The following is a 17,678-nucleotide window of genomic DNA, read 5'->3' on the forward strand; positions in this document are numbered from 1 at the left end:
ACTTAAACCTTGTGTAATGAAAAAATAAAAAGATATTTATACCCCTAGGAGTTAACTTTAAATCTCCTCAAGGTACAGCGTGTTTTGCACTTTACCCTCTAATATTATTTTCTTAATTTGTTTGTTTTGTACCTAAAACCATTGAAGATAGATAATATTTAAAAATATCAGTATCTCTACCATAATAATGAAAATTATTATATATTTATGGATATACGTCTTATTAAATTTCATCTTCATAATTATAGGTTAATAGATAGAGGAAAATATCCTACTCATTTTACATGGTAATGGGAAAAAATAAAAATTATTAGTAATATTATAAAATATTATTAAAGGTTTATAAATTGGGTTGCTTGGATTGAATACTATTTGAAAAATTTTAAAAATAATACTGTAATAATTTTTTTGTGATTTGATTTTTGTGAAATAAAAATGTGGTTAAAAAATAAAAAAAAAAGATTGAGAAACATGCTTACGACACAACAAAAAAATTTTCAGAAAAATTTGGAAATCCAAACAATTTTTTATAGCATATAATCATGCGATATTATAAAAAATGACCCCATAAACTTTGAAGTCCAAATTAACCATATTTCTTTCTCTTTTAAGTATTACCAACAAAAGAAAAAATGTATACTGCCATATAAAGAAAGTATCTAGCTATTAAAAGAAAAACGCAACATATGCTCATTCTTAATATTCAAGCATTTTTAGACTTTTAATAATAATTTCATATATTAATTTTTTAATAACAATTTTTGTTATTTTTTCCATTATTACATGAAATTAGTAAGATATTTCTGTTGATCTAAAAAAATATAATTATGGGATGAAATTTAATTAGGACCATATCTATAAATATATTATTTTTTCATTATTGTGTTAGGAATATCGATTTTTTAGACATTTTTTGTCCTGAGTGTTATAAAATAGTGGAATTAACTAACGATTCTAGTGACAATTGGAAAAAAAAAATGATGTTAAGGAATAAAATGCAAAATAAGTTAGGAGAATTACTGCATTTAATTATTATGGGTATAGCTATCCTTTTAATATTACCTTATACAACGTTAGAATCAATTAACAGTTTAGAGGATAAAGTGAAAAAAAATAATAACAGAGGCCAAAGTGCAAAAATAGGTATACCTTAGGGGGAGTTTTTGCAATTAACCATTTACACAACTACGATACTCCATCTAGAAGACGATTAGCTATGCTATTTCCATGCTTATAATTAATTTGTTTCCTCCATGCAAGAACCCAAAATAAGCAGGACTATATACTGATGGTGTTAATAAACTAAGTAAATTTTTTTTACTATGGATTTTATAAAGACTTAGAAATAGTGAAGCAATGACTTTTAATCGAGTCTGAAAATGTGTTTCTCTCTCTCTCTCTGCCGACATCGACATGTTGCTCCCACCATGCTAAGAATGTTAAGTACGTTCCAAAGTTTCACCAAGGTATGAATTCAAAAGTACTATCAAACTAGTTATGAATGACATTACAGAACGTTACTCAAAATTTTCTAAACATGGTCGAACGTAAATGTCAATTAAGAGGAGAAAATTAATCATTTTCAATATTGTGGTACCATAACTGACGGATCCATCTTCAAATATTCGTAGTCTCTAATTTTCCTTGCTCTAAGGTAACTAGAGCTAGCTACCATGTAAAACTCCATTGCACCTTAGTATTCACATCTTGGCAAGTTATGGAAAGGTACCTTCTAACCAAGTATAGCATCCTTGTTCTGAAAAAAAAAAAAAAAAAAAAAAAAGAGAGAGAGCAAGTTTAGCATCCCCTTTAACAGCAAGTGCAGTTTGCAGAGATAGTAGGTTGATGCCAATATTAACAGTGTATACTGTCAGTTTTGAATGAATGACAACTATATAAAATTTAAATTTGAACTCCAACTCTTGCACATGCGTCATGAATTCAACAGCGATAGTGTATACACTATCAATGTATATAAGGTTTACACAAAGAAAAATACAGGAACTGGACCATATTTTTATCACTCCTGAACAGTAGTAGTCTGCAATTATTAAGATTTGAACATATCAATTCTTATGCATCGGATCCCTCTACAACATTAATTGATATAAATGTCCTTTAAAAATTAATTGGTCCTGGTATCATATTCAGCCCGTCCTTTCTTTTGTAAAAAAAAAAAAGTAGGCCATTGATTGTACAAAAATTGGAAAAGGAAAAAAAAGTTTGTACAAAATTACTAACACCTTGTTTGGAAGATGTCCCCATGATAACATGGTTAGTCACCAAACCACCGGCCTTTCGGTCATCATTGATCTTGCTTTTACAATTTGGTTGGCATTATTCACAAAACATGGAAATGGTAGTTTCCCACCTAACAGAACTAAGTAGAAAGAAGACTCTCAAGCAAAATCAGTGTACTTTTGCCAACAGATATCAGAGATACAGTAGTACTATCAACACTGATTTTTTGCAAGAAGGCCGTGTAACGTCTAATTGATCTGGTTTTTGTACATCAAATCAAGGGCCCTTTCCTTTTTTTTATCATTAAAGTTTTACAACCATCAATTTACATCGATTCATTTTGCAAATTTTGTTTGGTTCATGGGACCATATTGCATTGCTAGTGCAGCCTGCAGTTTATAAGTGATATATGACTGAAATCTGCAGCAAGAGTTAAAGGGTTTTTACTATCATGCTACCAATAGGACTGCAACTTTAATCAAGGCCCTGTGAGTTTGACCTATAAGGGGCAAAGGAATAGTCTCCCATAAACTTTTCAACTGGACAGACCGACTTAAATATGTTAGCACATCTTAATTTCCGATCCATGATACGTTCCTCCTTAATTTAAACCTATGAAAATTATAACTGAAAAAGTAATACATTAACTATTCCATTCAAATAATCTCCTATCCAAACACACCCCATGATTTTATTTCAGATTGGTAACTTATTTTTGTTTGTTTTGGTGTTCAATTCAACATCTTTACTCATAGTATCCGTCAGTCATGTTTCAACCTACAGTAAAAGGGGCAAGAAGTGGGCTAGCAATCTGACTTTCTTTGTATCACATAAAGCAAAAACAGCATATGGATTAAGCAAACACAGTATGATTTGTTGGTCTAAGTAAGTATTTTGACTATGCAATCACAGGTAACTCTTAACTGTACACTTATAGTGAAGTGGTATACGTCAAATTGCACAAACTATTATGTACTCGAGTATGCGTCGAAAGTTCAAAGTCCATGGAGACAGGCAATTGGAAACCTGTGATTTTCTTGATATTGAAAAAAGAACTGTCCCACCACGAATAATCTCTAAAGTAGCTTATCTAATAAATATATGGAGGACAGGGAAATTAATATCTTTAAATTCTTTGAAATTAAGCATACATGTGAGCATTTCAATATCTTGAATCTCATGATCCTGCATGTCTGCCCATTCATTTTCACACTGTAGTGGCTTTGTCAACCCACGTTCAATGCCAGTTGCAACTAGACCTTCAAAATCCTAGTAGTCCCATCTCTTTGTGGGAGTTCATTCTCGTTTGCTGTCATAAATAGGGCAATGGAGGTCAGAGAATACACATGGATTACTAGAACAAATATTATTATACTTCTAAACAGCCCTAACCCCCTTTTTTTTTTTTTGAAAAAATAATGAGTTAATCCTCGTTAGATGCACTAAACAGGAATAAAATTTCTCTATTGTTTTAAAGCTATTGAATTTTTCTACAGGAGATTTTTTGTTAAACCGACAGAGATGTAGCATAATCTAATTCCTTTTCCATTTGTATTGTCCCTCTTCTTTTGTAGTACGGCAGTCAAAATATGATAAGACTCTGATGGCTTTGCCAGTTTCATATGTGAATATGCTATTAGAAATCAGCTGACCTGCAGTATAAATAGGAAAATGAAATGATGCCGGCTACTAAATTCAACTTTGAGCTATCATAGATTTAAAGACAATATATGGTTTCAGATGATCAACAGTTTTAGAATAAGTAGCATTATGTGATAATAGTTGGGTGATTTTGTAGGGACTTGGGAAAAGCTAGCTACTTTAACTACTCAATATTCTCTTTCTTTCTTTCTTTATTTTTTTTTACTCAAATTGTTACGACTTTATGGCAATATAGTGTGGAAGGCAATCAGGCAATGTTAAACATACATGCATGAAAAACTTTTTATATGGTGTAATCTTCTGATAATTTGACCCCCCCCCCCCCCAAAAAAAACCCTTTATAATTGATGAATTTCAAGAATCTATAGAATTGCTTTTGTAAAGCAACATTGACATGTTTTCTTTGACATGTATAATAAGTGAATTTAGACTACATCAGTGACTGCCAGTGGAAAAGCAATTGTAATGCATAATTCGTGTTACAGATGTTTAGTTGACTTGGTAATATGGTAGAATTGATCACCAAGCAAGAAGTGGAGACGTGGTTCCATACCCAACGGACCTTTCAACCAGAAAAAAAAAAAAGAAAGAAAGAAAGAAAGAAAGAAGAAAAAGAGAGATGAAAAAGATGCCCCAAAGATCAAGCATGTTGTTGATGACTTCTTTTTTGGCAGAAATGAACATTTGGCATTGATTCTTTGATGTCTTTGTTTCGTCAAAACAGCAATCCACAACACATCATATCAAGGGCCCATTAAGGGATTTCATCACAATGATCCAACCTTGAAGAAAATAATGGGGAAACAAGAAGGTGTCTGAGTCTGCTAAGGCTAAGGGATATGTTTGGTTGCAATTATTAAACGTGAAAATGATTTTGAAAATAAGGGAAATGAAAAGCAAGGCCAGGCCAGCAATCTATAATGCCAAAAACACAATAATTTGTATTCAACTGGAATCCGTCCAGAAGTAGTTTTGAAGAAAAAGTCATCAAGATTGATGCCCATTTGCCACCCCAGTTGCAGCTTTAATTGAGAGACACCCATCAACAGTTCTTGCCACACAATTGCCAAAAAGCTTTTTGTTGATGTAACTCAACAATAACAGTTGATTTATGAGTTGACAATTGTATCTTCTGTCCATGGTTAGCATGTTTGCTGCAATTTTTTTGTGCAAGCTAAGCTAAGACTCGTATTCATAGGTAAGAAGGATAAAATCCCAATCTTTTTCTTGAAATGCCTGAAATATTGGACCGACCAAGGAATTTTGTGCAAGAGACTGCAAACAATTAGCATGAGGACAATAATAATATTTTTGCACTTCAATTCCACGTGATTATTCTTGACAAAATTGAGGTGCTAATTATCAAACTTAAGACTTTCTGGACGGAAGGCCAAGACACTGGGGCATGTTAAATGGGTGAATTGCCCTATTCTTGTCCAACCAATATTTTAAAAAGAGAGTTGAAGACTAGCATTATGGATACTGATCGATTTGGTCAGCTCTGTGTGATTGAAAATTTGAACCTAATTTTGTTGTTGTTAAAAGCAATGTGTGTTTTAGGTGGAAAATGAAGTAAAAAAAACTTATTAGGAAATGTTGAAAGTAATAAATAGATTAGGAACCTGTTCTTTTCAACTAAAACCCCCTTTTCTTGCTAGTTCATAGATGCAAAAACCATGGTCCAGAGATCATGTGAGCTGCCCACAACGTTCACCATTCAATATAATACAACTAATTAACAATCTAAACTTTAATTTTGGTGATGCTTGTGAAGGGCATCTGATATTTTCTTGTTTGTTTTATTTGCATTGGTCAAATTAAAGAACCATAGCCTGTCATCATATTTGGTCATCCCTTTCGTGCGATCTAACAATTGTGGGCTAAGTTTTCTGTCTCAAAACCGTGTCAGAGAAAGCTATCTCACAGACTTTGCAAGGAGAAAGAAAATTGTTTCGACCATGTAATTAAGTAAGATGCCTTTCTGAGGCGTTGGTAAAGAAGAGAAAACCTCATTTGATGCCTTCCATTTAAGTATGGCAAAACTAAATACTTTTACATATAACATCAGGCCATTGCTGCAAGAGGAGTGATAGATATCAGGCCAGTTGTTGGTACAAATTAATGTTATAACTAAACTTTCCTCTCTTCTTTTCTTTTTATTTTCCCTTGGGACTAAACCAACAGAAAAACTTGGCCAAGAATTCCATACCCAAACAAGAATGCCGGAGAAGTTCAAACCAAAAACACAACAACGCAAAAGAAGAAGAAAAGATTAGGTGAATCAAAAAGTAGCCCAAGATTGAATCAGTTGTTGTACTGTTTCTTGAACTGAGAGAGATCATGGTTTATGATGAACAAGATTCTTGTCATAATTTTCTTTTCAACTTATGACAGCTGAAAAATATCTGCGTCAAAGTCCATAAGCTAGGCTATGCCAGTAGCTTCTTGTGTCCATCCATTTCTTGAAAAATTACTAAACTAAAAGCAGCTAAGCAAGAACATATGGTAAATATATATGTGGGATTGGTTTATTCGTATAGAGTTGATGTGTCAATGACACCACCAAACCATGCAATGTTCACCAGAACAAAAACTGATCAAATCACAGAATTATGAATCAGTCATTCACGCAACTAAAATCAAATCCTTTCACATCAAAAAAATAAAAATAAAAATAAAAACCCATTAAAATCTGGTCGTTGAATCAGTGAGATCAGATAAAGTTGTTTGGCTCCCTTGCATAGTTGCTTAGTTGTCTTTGCTGAAAATGTTAGTGCTGCATAAATGAGTAAGCCATACATATCAGACTGCGTTGGACAATGTGGTGCCTTAACCATGTGAAACCCATCAGTTTCCTGCTTATGATCTGTTACATGAAACAGTACTGTTAATGTTGCACAATAATGTGCTTGCTGATAAACATCTATATATTTCTTACGTCCAATCTTTCTTTCATAATACTTATCCTATACGGAGGCAAATCTTCAGAAAAAGATAGTTTGAAAATCAATTGTGTCATTTTAACATGACTACAAATAATGGACTTGATTTACAGCTTCTCCTTTTACCCTTTCTAACTTTTAAACCGCCTAAATGAATAGTATGATCCATCTTTATCTATATGTGATAATTTTAGGCACTTTGTGCAGAGTGCTAATCGTTTCTAAGATCTATAATCGTTTCTAAGATCTATGCCACTGACTCATTGCAGCCCTGAAATTGAATGTCCAAACTGGGCTATAGGATTATGTGCCCCTCTTCACCCTTAGCCATGCCTACCCTACTCTGGCAATGCATGGATACCTTCTTCTTCAGCCATAATGCACCTACTATTGTACACAGTTTTTGCCCCCCCCCCCCCCCCCCCCCCCAAGTAAAGTAGGGAAATGGGAAAATCATGTAAGAGAATTCAGTGAAAAATGTTGGTAACCCAAAAAGTAAAAATGCATGGAAACTGGAGTAAATTTATTTGTGTAACTTGTATAAATAAGCTCAATTCCTTTGATTGCCTTCAATACAAAAAACTCGGGTATTGTGTCAAACTGCAACAGGAAAAAGTAAAAAAAGGAGCCAAGCTAACAGGTACAAGTTCTAGGAAATGAGTCCATGTCTTTGTATGTATATACTTCACAGACCTGCATGTCTCCTTTTATTGAGTTTGGGAACATTTCCTCGGAATGGTGCCTTGTTGAAAATGATAAACCTTTCCTCCAAAAGAAAAAAAAAAAAAAAAACTAGTGTAACCCTTGAGATTTTGGGTAATGTAAATATTGGATTAGAGATGATTTGAAACAAGATTTTGAATTGACATTATTATAGCAACGCTTTTTATAACGTGATGCATATGAAACAAAAGGACATTTGGGACGATAATTTTAATGCACTATCCAAACACACAATCTTTTATATTCTTGGTGATAGTCTATTATTAATCTGAACCCGGAAGTTAACATATAAATATTGATTAAGGGACAAAATTTGATTTGTGAAACTCTATCAACTTCATCTCATTTCTTTGTAGTTTATTGAACTATAAATTAGATATTACTTTATTTAACTAAAAACGAGAGATATTATACGAGTTCATCTGATTTCCTTGATCGATGTGCCTGGCAAATAAAAGATATTTATGGGCTCACAAGATAACCATGAAAGTTAGCATAGATGTGGACGAAACAAAGATAAAGTGCATTTAATGCAAGTTTATGCTTGAACCCTACCCTATATTTATCCTTGATCTCACGGTGATTAGAGTGATCCATAAAATTTGGTCAACATCAAGTGGAGTGATCACGAGGCAAAATGAATTGATTTTTATACAGCTGGTTGGGAGGTTTCTCTCAATTTGAAGAAATTATTTGTGACATTAACGAAAACACGTTTTGATTTGGAGTCAAGAAGTGTGATTTAGCAAGAACCTTTGTAAACTTGTGATTTTTTTTTTTTTTTTGGTTTCTTGGAGACTCTATTTAAGATCTATGTCAAAAATGGAGTTGGAGTTGTATCCAAATTAATCTACATTTAATTAATTAGGCACAGACTAATCCCAATCTAATTCAAATTTTACTAATAACCAAATAACAAATAGGGCCTAAACAGCCTAAAAGAAACTCAGCCCAAAGTCCAGGGATTAAAAAACTAACCTTTTACTATGTCCTTTTTTTTTAGAGTATAAGTGGTAGATTTCGAATTTGGAATCTTTTATTTTTACTTCCTTCTCTCGTATCACTTAATCCATCTCTCCCCTTTTACTCACACTTCCTCCATTTGTATCATCTAAGTCATCCCTGTTTTCCTCTCGTATCACCTAATCTATCTCTCCCCTTTTACTTACACTTCCTCTACTCGTAAGTCGTATCATCTAACCCATCCCTCACTCCTTACTGTACCATTTCACGATTGACTAATGATCAGGTGATCATGTATGAGTCGAACTTTGCAAGTGTATTACTGCCTAACACATTGGAAGAAGAGTTAGGGCAACAAGAAAAGAGTCGTGCATGCATCTTTAACTTGCAAAAATGATTTTGTGTTGTTCTCCAAAATGGAATTAGAATATTCAAGAATCAAAACAAAATGAAGCCAAAAGTTTGGGAGGAAAAAGATGGATAGAGATGAGCACAACAACAATACACGAGTAACATGACCATGCACGTTTACCACTCTTTAAAACAAGCAAATTTCAAGAGTTTTAAAACATGCATATAAGTTAGAACATGCATCACAAGAAGAATTTAGGAAAAACATCTGATACTATAATAAGTTAAGCAACTCATGCACTACTCTACCCCAAATCACATATTAGAAATGCAAATTTCAACAAACACTTTGTTTAGTACCAAACTTTTAGTCCACCAAAGTTTATCCCTTTCCACCTATCATCAATTCCTACTTACTTGGAAAGAAGATGAACATGGACATAGTAGCTGTGACTTTTCATAAATGTACTTTGGAAAAAGAAAAACATAGAATTGAAGATGAGGATGAGAAAGAACTGCCAAAACCACCGCTTGAGCTACTTTGAAAAAAAGGGTCACGTACTCAAGTAAGCCAATTATGCATATCTCCACTTTCAACATTCAATTCTTGAACAACGAAACCGGCTACTACCTTTTTCCATACCAATAATATCACCATTATGGTTTTTGATAACAGAAAATAACAAAATGCAAGTAACTAAAGCAACCACACAAATATAATTAAATCAAAGAATTTATGTATGATTTTGGTTTCGGATTAAAAATAAGAAAAAAAAGAACCAAAAAAAGAACTGCCACTCCCATGTGGCCATTTACATTCCACCATCAAAACATTTTGGGGCAACAAAAAAAAAATTAAAATAGAATATGGTCTTGGGAGGTGGGTATAAAGTTTAAACTAAAAAAAAAAAAGGGGGGGGGGGGGAAAAGGGAAGAAGAACTTAATAATATATATACTTATTATACTTAATATTATACTTGATTCCTGTTCATATTCTCTCTTTTCTTTTCTTTTCTTTTCTTTCTTTCTTTTTTTTTTTTGGTTTTCCCCAACCTGTTAATGCTCTAACAGTCACACGTGGGCCCCACTCGAAACAGGTGGGCCTACATTGGGCTTGTGTTTGATTTCTGCCGGTGCGATTGTTGGGCTGGGTTCTAGGAAAGGAAGACCTCAAGACTTGAACTTCTCGTCGCGAAGCAAACTGGGCAAGCTCGTGCAACGGCGTCGCATTCTGTACAAAGCGACAGGTGGCGACACGGCAACACCACCATCGCCGCCACCCGCTTGCGACACGCTTTACACGACGGCCCAGCCCTTTCCACCACTCGGTCTGGGTCAATGTACGCCGACTCAGCATCCTCCGCTTCGCCACCCACAGTCCCCGCCGCACTATTATTCCCTCCCCCTCCGCCGCCCCATTCATCCCTCTCTTGCACCTGTTGTGCCGCCCCATTATATCCACCGCTAGTAATGATCGCCCGTTCCAGCTGTGCCTGCAGATTCGCCGCCATGTGCTCTTGCATCTTGGCCCTTTGCTGCCAAGCCTGAGCCTCCAAACTCAGCTGAGCTGCCTTCGCCTCCAGCTCGGCATTTCTTCTCGCCGCTTTCTCAACTTCCGCTTCCTTCTCCCTCAGCCTCCTCGCTACCGACTCCTCCGCCGCCCCCAACAGGGAACGATAGTGCCTTTGCCTTTTCTCCGCTAAAGTTCGTCTCAATTGCTCCCCCTGCATGTGTGTATATGTATATATTAGAAATGGACAAGTCAATTTGGAAAAAAAATTTTTGATACCAGTAGGAGGAGGATTGTATTGGATGAAAACGGGGGGTAAGTACCTGGGCAAGGAGGAAGTGTTCGATTTCGTCGCGCTGTTGTTTAATATGGGAGGCTAAATCATCAGACAAGATGGATAATAGAACTGATGACTGAGCTGATGATTGAGGGGAAATCGAGTGTTGTTGCTGAGACAATGGTGGTGGTTGTTCGCCAAAAGCTAAGCCAAGGCCAATGGAGACGCCATTTCTCTGGGTGGCGGAATGGAGCTGAGTGAGGTCCATCAGTTGAGGATGTGGCGCCATTGAAATCAATGGTCTATTCATGGCAGCTGCCACCCCTCCTGTCCCTGCTCCTCCTCCTGTTGCCGTTGTCGTTGCACCTACCTCTCTTCCTCTTTTTCGCGAATTATTGATCCCAACTGTATTGGCGTTCGATTCATTGGATTAGCTGTGGATGGGATGAAAGAGAGGCCTAATTGGAAAGTTGAGGGAAGTTTTATTATTAATTACCTCCATGATTGAATGACATGTTTGTTTGATCAAAAAAAGATATTCCTCCTCCTCCTCCAACTCCTCCTCCGCCTCCGCCAGGAGGTTGAGGTTGCAACGAGTAATCGTTGGCAACTGGGCTTTTGCCTTCTTCAACAGCTCTGCACGGTATTAACAACTTTTGTTGGTTAAAACGTCCGTCGACGTTGGGCTGAGAGAATTGATGATTGAGGAATTAAAAGGGGAGCGGTTGGAAATGCGAACAAACCTGTTGAACAGAAGAACATTTGATGGGTATTGAGCTTGGACGGCCATTCTTTTCTTTCCTTTCCTTTCCTCCTTGAATCTCTTCTCTCTATATAGTAGTATAGAATGATGGAATGATGGAATGATGGAATGATGGATTTGGGATGAATGAAGGATTCGGTCAAAATCCAAAACGAATGAATGATTCAATGGGGGGGAAAAGATGAGGAGAGATTTATGGGGTCATAGGGAGGACGCGTATGGGAAGGAGGGAGGGCTAATAAACGCTGACACAAAAACAGCATGAAATAGATGCCCCAAACTCACGGCGGACTCTTCAATGAAGAGAGATGGATAGAGAGATAAGCAAATGAGAGAGAGAGAGAGAGAGAGCAGTATTCCTTTGTTCTTGTTGTTGTTGTTGTTGTGGATGATTGAATGCAATGGAAAGAGGAAGAGGGAGGAGGTGGTGGAGAGACAGAGAGAAGAAATATGCAGTCGTAAGAGTCTAACGAAAGAAACGTAAAGTGAATGAGTAATAGTAGTAGTAGTAGTAGTAGTATTAGTCTTTCTTGGGCGCCACCATCATCAACAAGGAAGGTAAAGAAAGGCTGGAGATGAGGAAGAAAAGTACTCTATTCTACACCTTCGAGGCCAGGCCAGCAGGCCAAGAAAAACCCATCATATTCCCCAAAAAAAAAAAAAAAAAGGAAAATTCTTATATTGTTCTCTTCATCAATTTGTTTTCATTCACACAACTAAAGGACCCAAAAAAAAAAAATTTTTTTTTAAAGAAAAACTAAAAATGCAAAGAACAAAGAATAGTTTTCTGTTGCCAATGGTTTATTACTATAAAGGAAGAGAAGGAACGGAGGAGAAGAGATATAGATGCGATTGAAGGGAATGAGTCCAAGAGAAAAGAGAGAGATTAAGGGGGAGAGAGTCTCGAGAGAGAGAGAGAGAGAGAAGGGGGGAGGGAGGGAAGAAATGGGAAGTCTTCTTCTTATTCTGCCTGGTTCTTTGTTTTTTCGGGGTTGGCTATAACTTCCTTTGGCTTTTGGTGCTCCCCTTTTCTCTCTTGTTTCGCGTGGCTTTGTTTTTGGCTTTTCTTTGGGGAGGGGGGGGGGAGGAGTCTCGTGCTTCTTATCAACTCCTATTTTTATACTACTATCTTTCTTAATTATCTACTACTAGTATTTAATCAATCAAATTGCAATAAATACTTATTAATTTTAACATAAATAAATACCTTTCCCATATTACCCCATAAATATTCTTGTAGTAATTAGTTTTTTTCTTTAAAAAGATATTTTTTTTTCAAAATGGTATATATATATATATTTTTTTTAAAAAAAATATTTTTTTTTCAAAATAGTATATATATATTAAGAAAGAGGAGGGAGGGTTGGGTGATGGATTGTTGTTGATGTTGGGCGTGCAGAGCGGTGTCTGGCGTTACAGCTGCCGGTTTGGATTGTTTGTATATGGCCCATCATCCATTGCTCTCTGCTTTTTCTCTACTTCCGCTGCTACTATTATTATTATGGGATGGGACTTAGGAGGATATGGGAAAATTATTTTTAAAAAAAAAAAAAAAAACCTTACTGCATCCACTCCTTTATTTACTTTTGTTCTCAACAATACATACGTGTACTTCTGGATTTTTTGGTAAATGGACCACTTTCTTCTCTTGGTAAATGTAAGGCTATTTAATTCAATTTTATGTGTACTCCTATATATTGGAGAGTTTTAGTAAGAACCCAAATGCCTTTTTCTCATTTAATAAAAAAAAAATAGGAAATGTGTTATGACTAGTTCTGCATCGGAGAATATTAGTAAAATTTCGAGATTTAAAAAGGGTCCAGATTCAAATTGCCCCTTTGAATATTACCATTCCCTTCCCTTACTAAGGAAGGAAAAAAAAAAAAATCCTTTCTTAGCTGGTTTGCTTTAAAATATGGATTAATTTTTGTACACTTATATAGAAGTGTATTCATCAGCTATTTGAGTTTTGAACTCTAAATTTTGCATATGTGGCATGTATCTGACCGTGCTAATACATAAATTGTCAAAAGTTTTATCCTTTAAATTTAATATCAAAGTACGTTAATTTCTTTTGAGTTTTGAACTCTAAATTTTGTATATGTGGCACGTATCTGACCGTGCTAATACATAAATTTAATGTCAAAGAACGTTAATTTCTTACGAATTGGTTCAAATTTTCATTTATTGCTTCGCATTTTTTTTTCCCTTTTTGACAAACATTTATTGCTTTGGATTACCTTCCTTGTTAAGTATGTAGGGGGTCATAGCTGTTTGTCTTGTATGATATCTAAGAATCCAACCATTCTATCCGTTCTTGATTGTCTTTTACTTCTCGCATGGTGTATTATTTTAGTCAAATACGTTGTTGATTGCCTATTACTACTTTTATTCTATACAATTATTATTTTTTGTCAAATTTTTTTAGAAAAAAATTAATTCAATTTTGATGTGGTGGCTTAGTTGAAAGTGCTATCTAGCTGCTAAGAGCTATGTGAGGTCATAGGTTGCACAGATAATGGAGGAACCACCAAAATTGTTTTTGTACTAATAGTTTGTTCCACTCTTAAGCAAAAAAATATAAATATATTGGGCCCCAAGAAAATTATGATTCCAAAAACTAAAGATAGTGCCTCTTGAATCACTTGGCTTGAGGAATTTCCCCACTACAAACAGCAAAAAGAAAAGGATGTGCAGAATTTTGGGTGAATTTCCAACTATCCCATATTTCCCTTTCAGCATTTGCATTCCGGAGAATAAAACAACCACCACATGGTTGGAATTTATCACTTAGAGAAAGTATTTTTTGGGTATCAAAGTATTTTCATCACTTTCATTTGAAGTAACTTGGAAATTTTATATAAATTTTAATGTTTTCCAAATATAATTTTTTAGTCAACATTTTGAAACAATTGAACTATGAAGTTCTTATTCAAATATATCCTTGTGTTAGTTAGAAAATAAAAAAAAACCATTTATTTTTTTAAAAAAATGGAAAATTTTGCAGGAAAAACCAATAGATTCATCAGAATTTCTTATACTCAATAGCAACTTGACACCACATTGACAAAAACTAATATATGGTTCAACTGCAATAAATTTTTTTTTTTTTGAGATTTTACGAAAATCTTTTGTTTTGGAGGTGTCTATCATATATAGGATCTAATGGAACGCCATGATAGTATAATTAGGAGGACAAAAGGAAATTTTCAGAACTACAAATCGGATTTGATGGAAATGGAATCAAATCAAATGTTTATCCAGAACCGTCACTGGTTGAGTGGTCGCAACTCATAGTAGTAGCAAGAGATTTGCAAGGAATCGCAGAGGGAAAAAAAAAAAAAAATGGGGTTACAAATTCACTCCATTGTGGTCCATTTGAATTTTTATTTGCGTGGAGAATATTGACTATTTATTACACGCATTTTCGTAGACGAGTCATGTGTCAAGAAAGGCATCCATAATCACTCCAACCCATGCCGCATCTTGTGCGTTTGAGAGGAGTAAGATATTAATTGTGATTGATGATTCAAGACTACTATACGTACAATCATTTCTATTTTATATATTCAAACTTCAGATTTCAGAATTCAGTTTTATCAAACGCACCTTGTGATACTGTTGATGATTGATGATTCGAGACTATGTACAATCATTTCTATTTTATATATTCAAACTTCAGATTTCAGATTTTAGAGTTCAATTTTATCAGACGCACTCTATGATACTACTGGTGATTATTGATGATTCAAGACTAGGTACAATCATTTCCCTTATATACACATATATATATATATATATATATATTCTTTGCATTTGTCAAAAAAAAAAAAGAAAGAAAGAAAAAGGGATCCATTTTGTTTAAAAACATATATATATATATATATAAATGTGAATCAAATCCCGAAATTAATTTGAAAATCATTTTAGTCTTATTTTAATGTACAAGATTATTGATAAGTCCATGTTTCAAGCTTTTCTCCGTGTGCGACATGCCACCTTCAAATTGTCCATTCAAAGAGCCACGAACCATCGGGTGAAAGGAACCACACTACAAATGAAACACCAAGGGGAAGAAATAGAATAAATAAAGTATGGGACGGGGGTCGAAAACCTGACGTCCACGGCTGCCTCCAATGAATTAGTCAAATCCTCAATCAGCCAAAGTTAATAAATGTGGGATAATCACCATCGATTATCTTTGGCATGACAGCTTTCTTTCTCATTTCTTTTCTTTATGGGATTCTTGGGTTTCACATGAAATCTTGAGTCATTTACAAGGCACTAATTGATGATGTGGTGCCTTAATTGGAAAGGTCTAAACAACTTACTATAAATTTAATTGATACCACTCATCATAATGTTGGTATTAGTCGTGTCTTGATTTAGCAAATTAAGGTGAGTGTTTTCTAGAAGCTAGAAGATGGAATAAACAAGAAATTGTGGGTTAAGAAACGTTGGATCGATCCCTAGCTTGGGGGAGGGTTGGGTTGGGTGGTACGGGGGAGGGAGTGTAAGCAAGAGGTCTCGGGTTCGAGTCCTCCCGCTTACAAAAAAAAAAAAAAAAAAAAAAAAAAGGGGAAAGGATCGATCCCTAGCTAGAGTGGTTCCATGGATCAAATCATACACTCTTTAGGTGAGAAAAAGTTGGATGAAAAATCATGATTAATTCTTGACAGGAGAAGATGGAGATGATAATAGAGATAGAGATGGTGAAAAATAAGTGAATCTTTTTCACAAGGAAAAAAGTTTGAGTTGGGTTTTGGTAATCTTCCCCAAAACCAAGAAGGATATTTACTTTTTAATTAATGGGGGTGACAAAGAAAGAGGGAAGCCACCCAAAAAAGAGAAAAAAAGAAATGAGTAGAAAAATTGTGAAAGAGAGTGCCTGGAATGGCATCACGCAATTTGTCTTTGTTTTGGTCCCACGGGTCGGCTTCTTGGATCCCTAGTCTCTCTGCCGCTAACCAACACCCCCCACAAAATCCCCATATTCACCACCTTCGCCGCACTAATTTATGTATATTAATCCCCATACGTTAATCACTCAACGACTCTTTATCTTGGTCCTTAATTTCACACGGTGTCTAGGAGAAATACTTCGAGAGAATCCACATATAAGTCAGAAATTTAATTTTGATCTAAAAATTTAAACTGTTAGATCTCGAATTTTTACTTAACCGCTCAACCTAACGCACGCACACACAACACAAACGCACAGTCGCATACTTGAAACTCCTCCCTCCCCCCGCCCTAACAGCTGAAATAAACTTCTTTGTTTTATTCTCAGTCAAATTCAAAAACCATTTAGGAATTTTGTGTAAATTTTAATGGATTTTGTGGATACTCGTTAAGATGTATTTCACATGTCAGTTAAATTTTTATGAATGTAGAATTAAACAGGATAAAGTGTCTAAATGCAAAGAGGTAAATAAATAACTAACGGTACCATCCGCATAGGCATTAGGTAGAAAATCCAACTCTCATTTTATCAAGGATTTATTTGCAAAATTCCTATCATTTTTATTGGGAATTAAATTGCTTTTAACATCTTTTTTTTTGGGGTTTTGTTGGGGTTGGGGGGGGGGGGTGTTTTGCTATTTGTATTCTTCTTCTTCTTCTTTTAAAACAGGATTTCCTTTTCCGTCAATTTGGTGGTGTGGATTATGTCCTGTCTTGCCTTTTTTTTTTTTAATATGGTTTTTTTTTGGAGCCTAGTTGCGATTGCTTAAAGAGAATCATATCAAAACATTAAATATATATTTAGTTGTTTACTTGCACATGAGGACCCTGCGTTATTTAAAAAAGGGAAAAAAAAAAGTTTTAAGAAATCGAGATTTTTCAAGAATATGGTTGATGATGAAGTGACTGCAATAATGGATGGATTGCAATGATAGTTCATGTTGGCCAATTTCATTTTATTCGACCAGAAAATTTGAGGTGAACATGAAATTCATACGTTTAACCTAAAAAAAAAAAAAAAGGAATTTCATGCAAAAAAGGTCGCTGAACCAACTTGAACAAATGCGTCCATCATTTGATTCCTCCCCTTCACCATCTATCTTTTTCCTACTACATGCTTATTTTGGTGGTGGGAGGGAAATTTTAATCCACAAATATTCAACCAATTTTATTTATGACACTTGCCCAAAAAAAAAAAAAGGACTTGTTCTACCTGAATATTACTAATTTAATGAGTGCCTGATAAACATTGGATAACTAAGAAGAGTTTTAGTAGGTAGTCC

At 34.9% G+C, this 17,678-nt stretch overlaps 1 protein-coding gene across 1 annotated transcript; it reads right to left on the reverse strand.

Moving 5' to 3' along the window:
- Positions 1-9,599: 9,599 nt before the first annotated feature.
- Positions 9,600-11,990, reverse strand: LOC113707125 (BOI-related E3 ubiquitin-protein ligase 1-like). The gene is made up of 4 exons (XM_027229288.2): positions 11,414-11,990; positions 11,167-11,306; positions 10,717-11,075; positions 9,600-10,607 (listed from the first exon to the last, which is right to left on the reverse strand). The coding sequence occupies exons 1-4, from the start codon at positions 11,458-11,460 to the stop codon at positions 10,038-10,040; spliced, it is 1,116 nt and encodes a 371-aa protein (XP_027085089.2). The 5' UTR covers positions 11,461-11,990; the 3' UTR covers positions 9,600-10,037.
- Positions 11,991-17,678: the final 5,688 nt, after the last annotated feature.

This window comes from Coffea arabica, chromosome 8c, assembly GCF_036785885.1.
Source record: "Coffea arabica cultivar ET-39 chromosome 8c, Coffea Arabica ET-39 HiFi, whole genome shotgun sequence".
Taxonomy (NCBI): Eukaryota; Viridiplantae; Streptophyta; class Magnoliopsida; order Gentianales; family Rubiaceae; genus Coffea; species Coffea arabica.

Coding starts and splice junctions, on each gene's coding strand:
- LOC113707125 (XM_027229288.2), bottom strand. CDS start 11,460: ATGGCCGTCCAAGCTCAATACCCATCAAATGTTCTTCTGTTCAACAG. Junction 11,307..11,413: donor AATGTTCTTCTGTTCAACAG/GTTTGTTCGCAT, acceptor AATACCGTGCAG/AGCTGTTGAAGAAGGCAAAA. Junction 11,076..11,166: donor CATGTCATTCAATCATGGAG/GTAATTAATAAT, acceptor ACGCCAATACAG/TTGGGATCAATAATTCGCGA.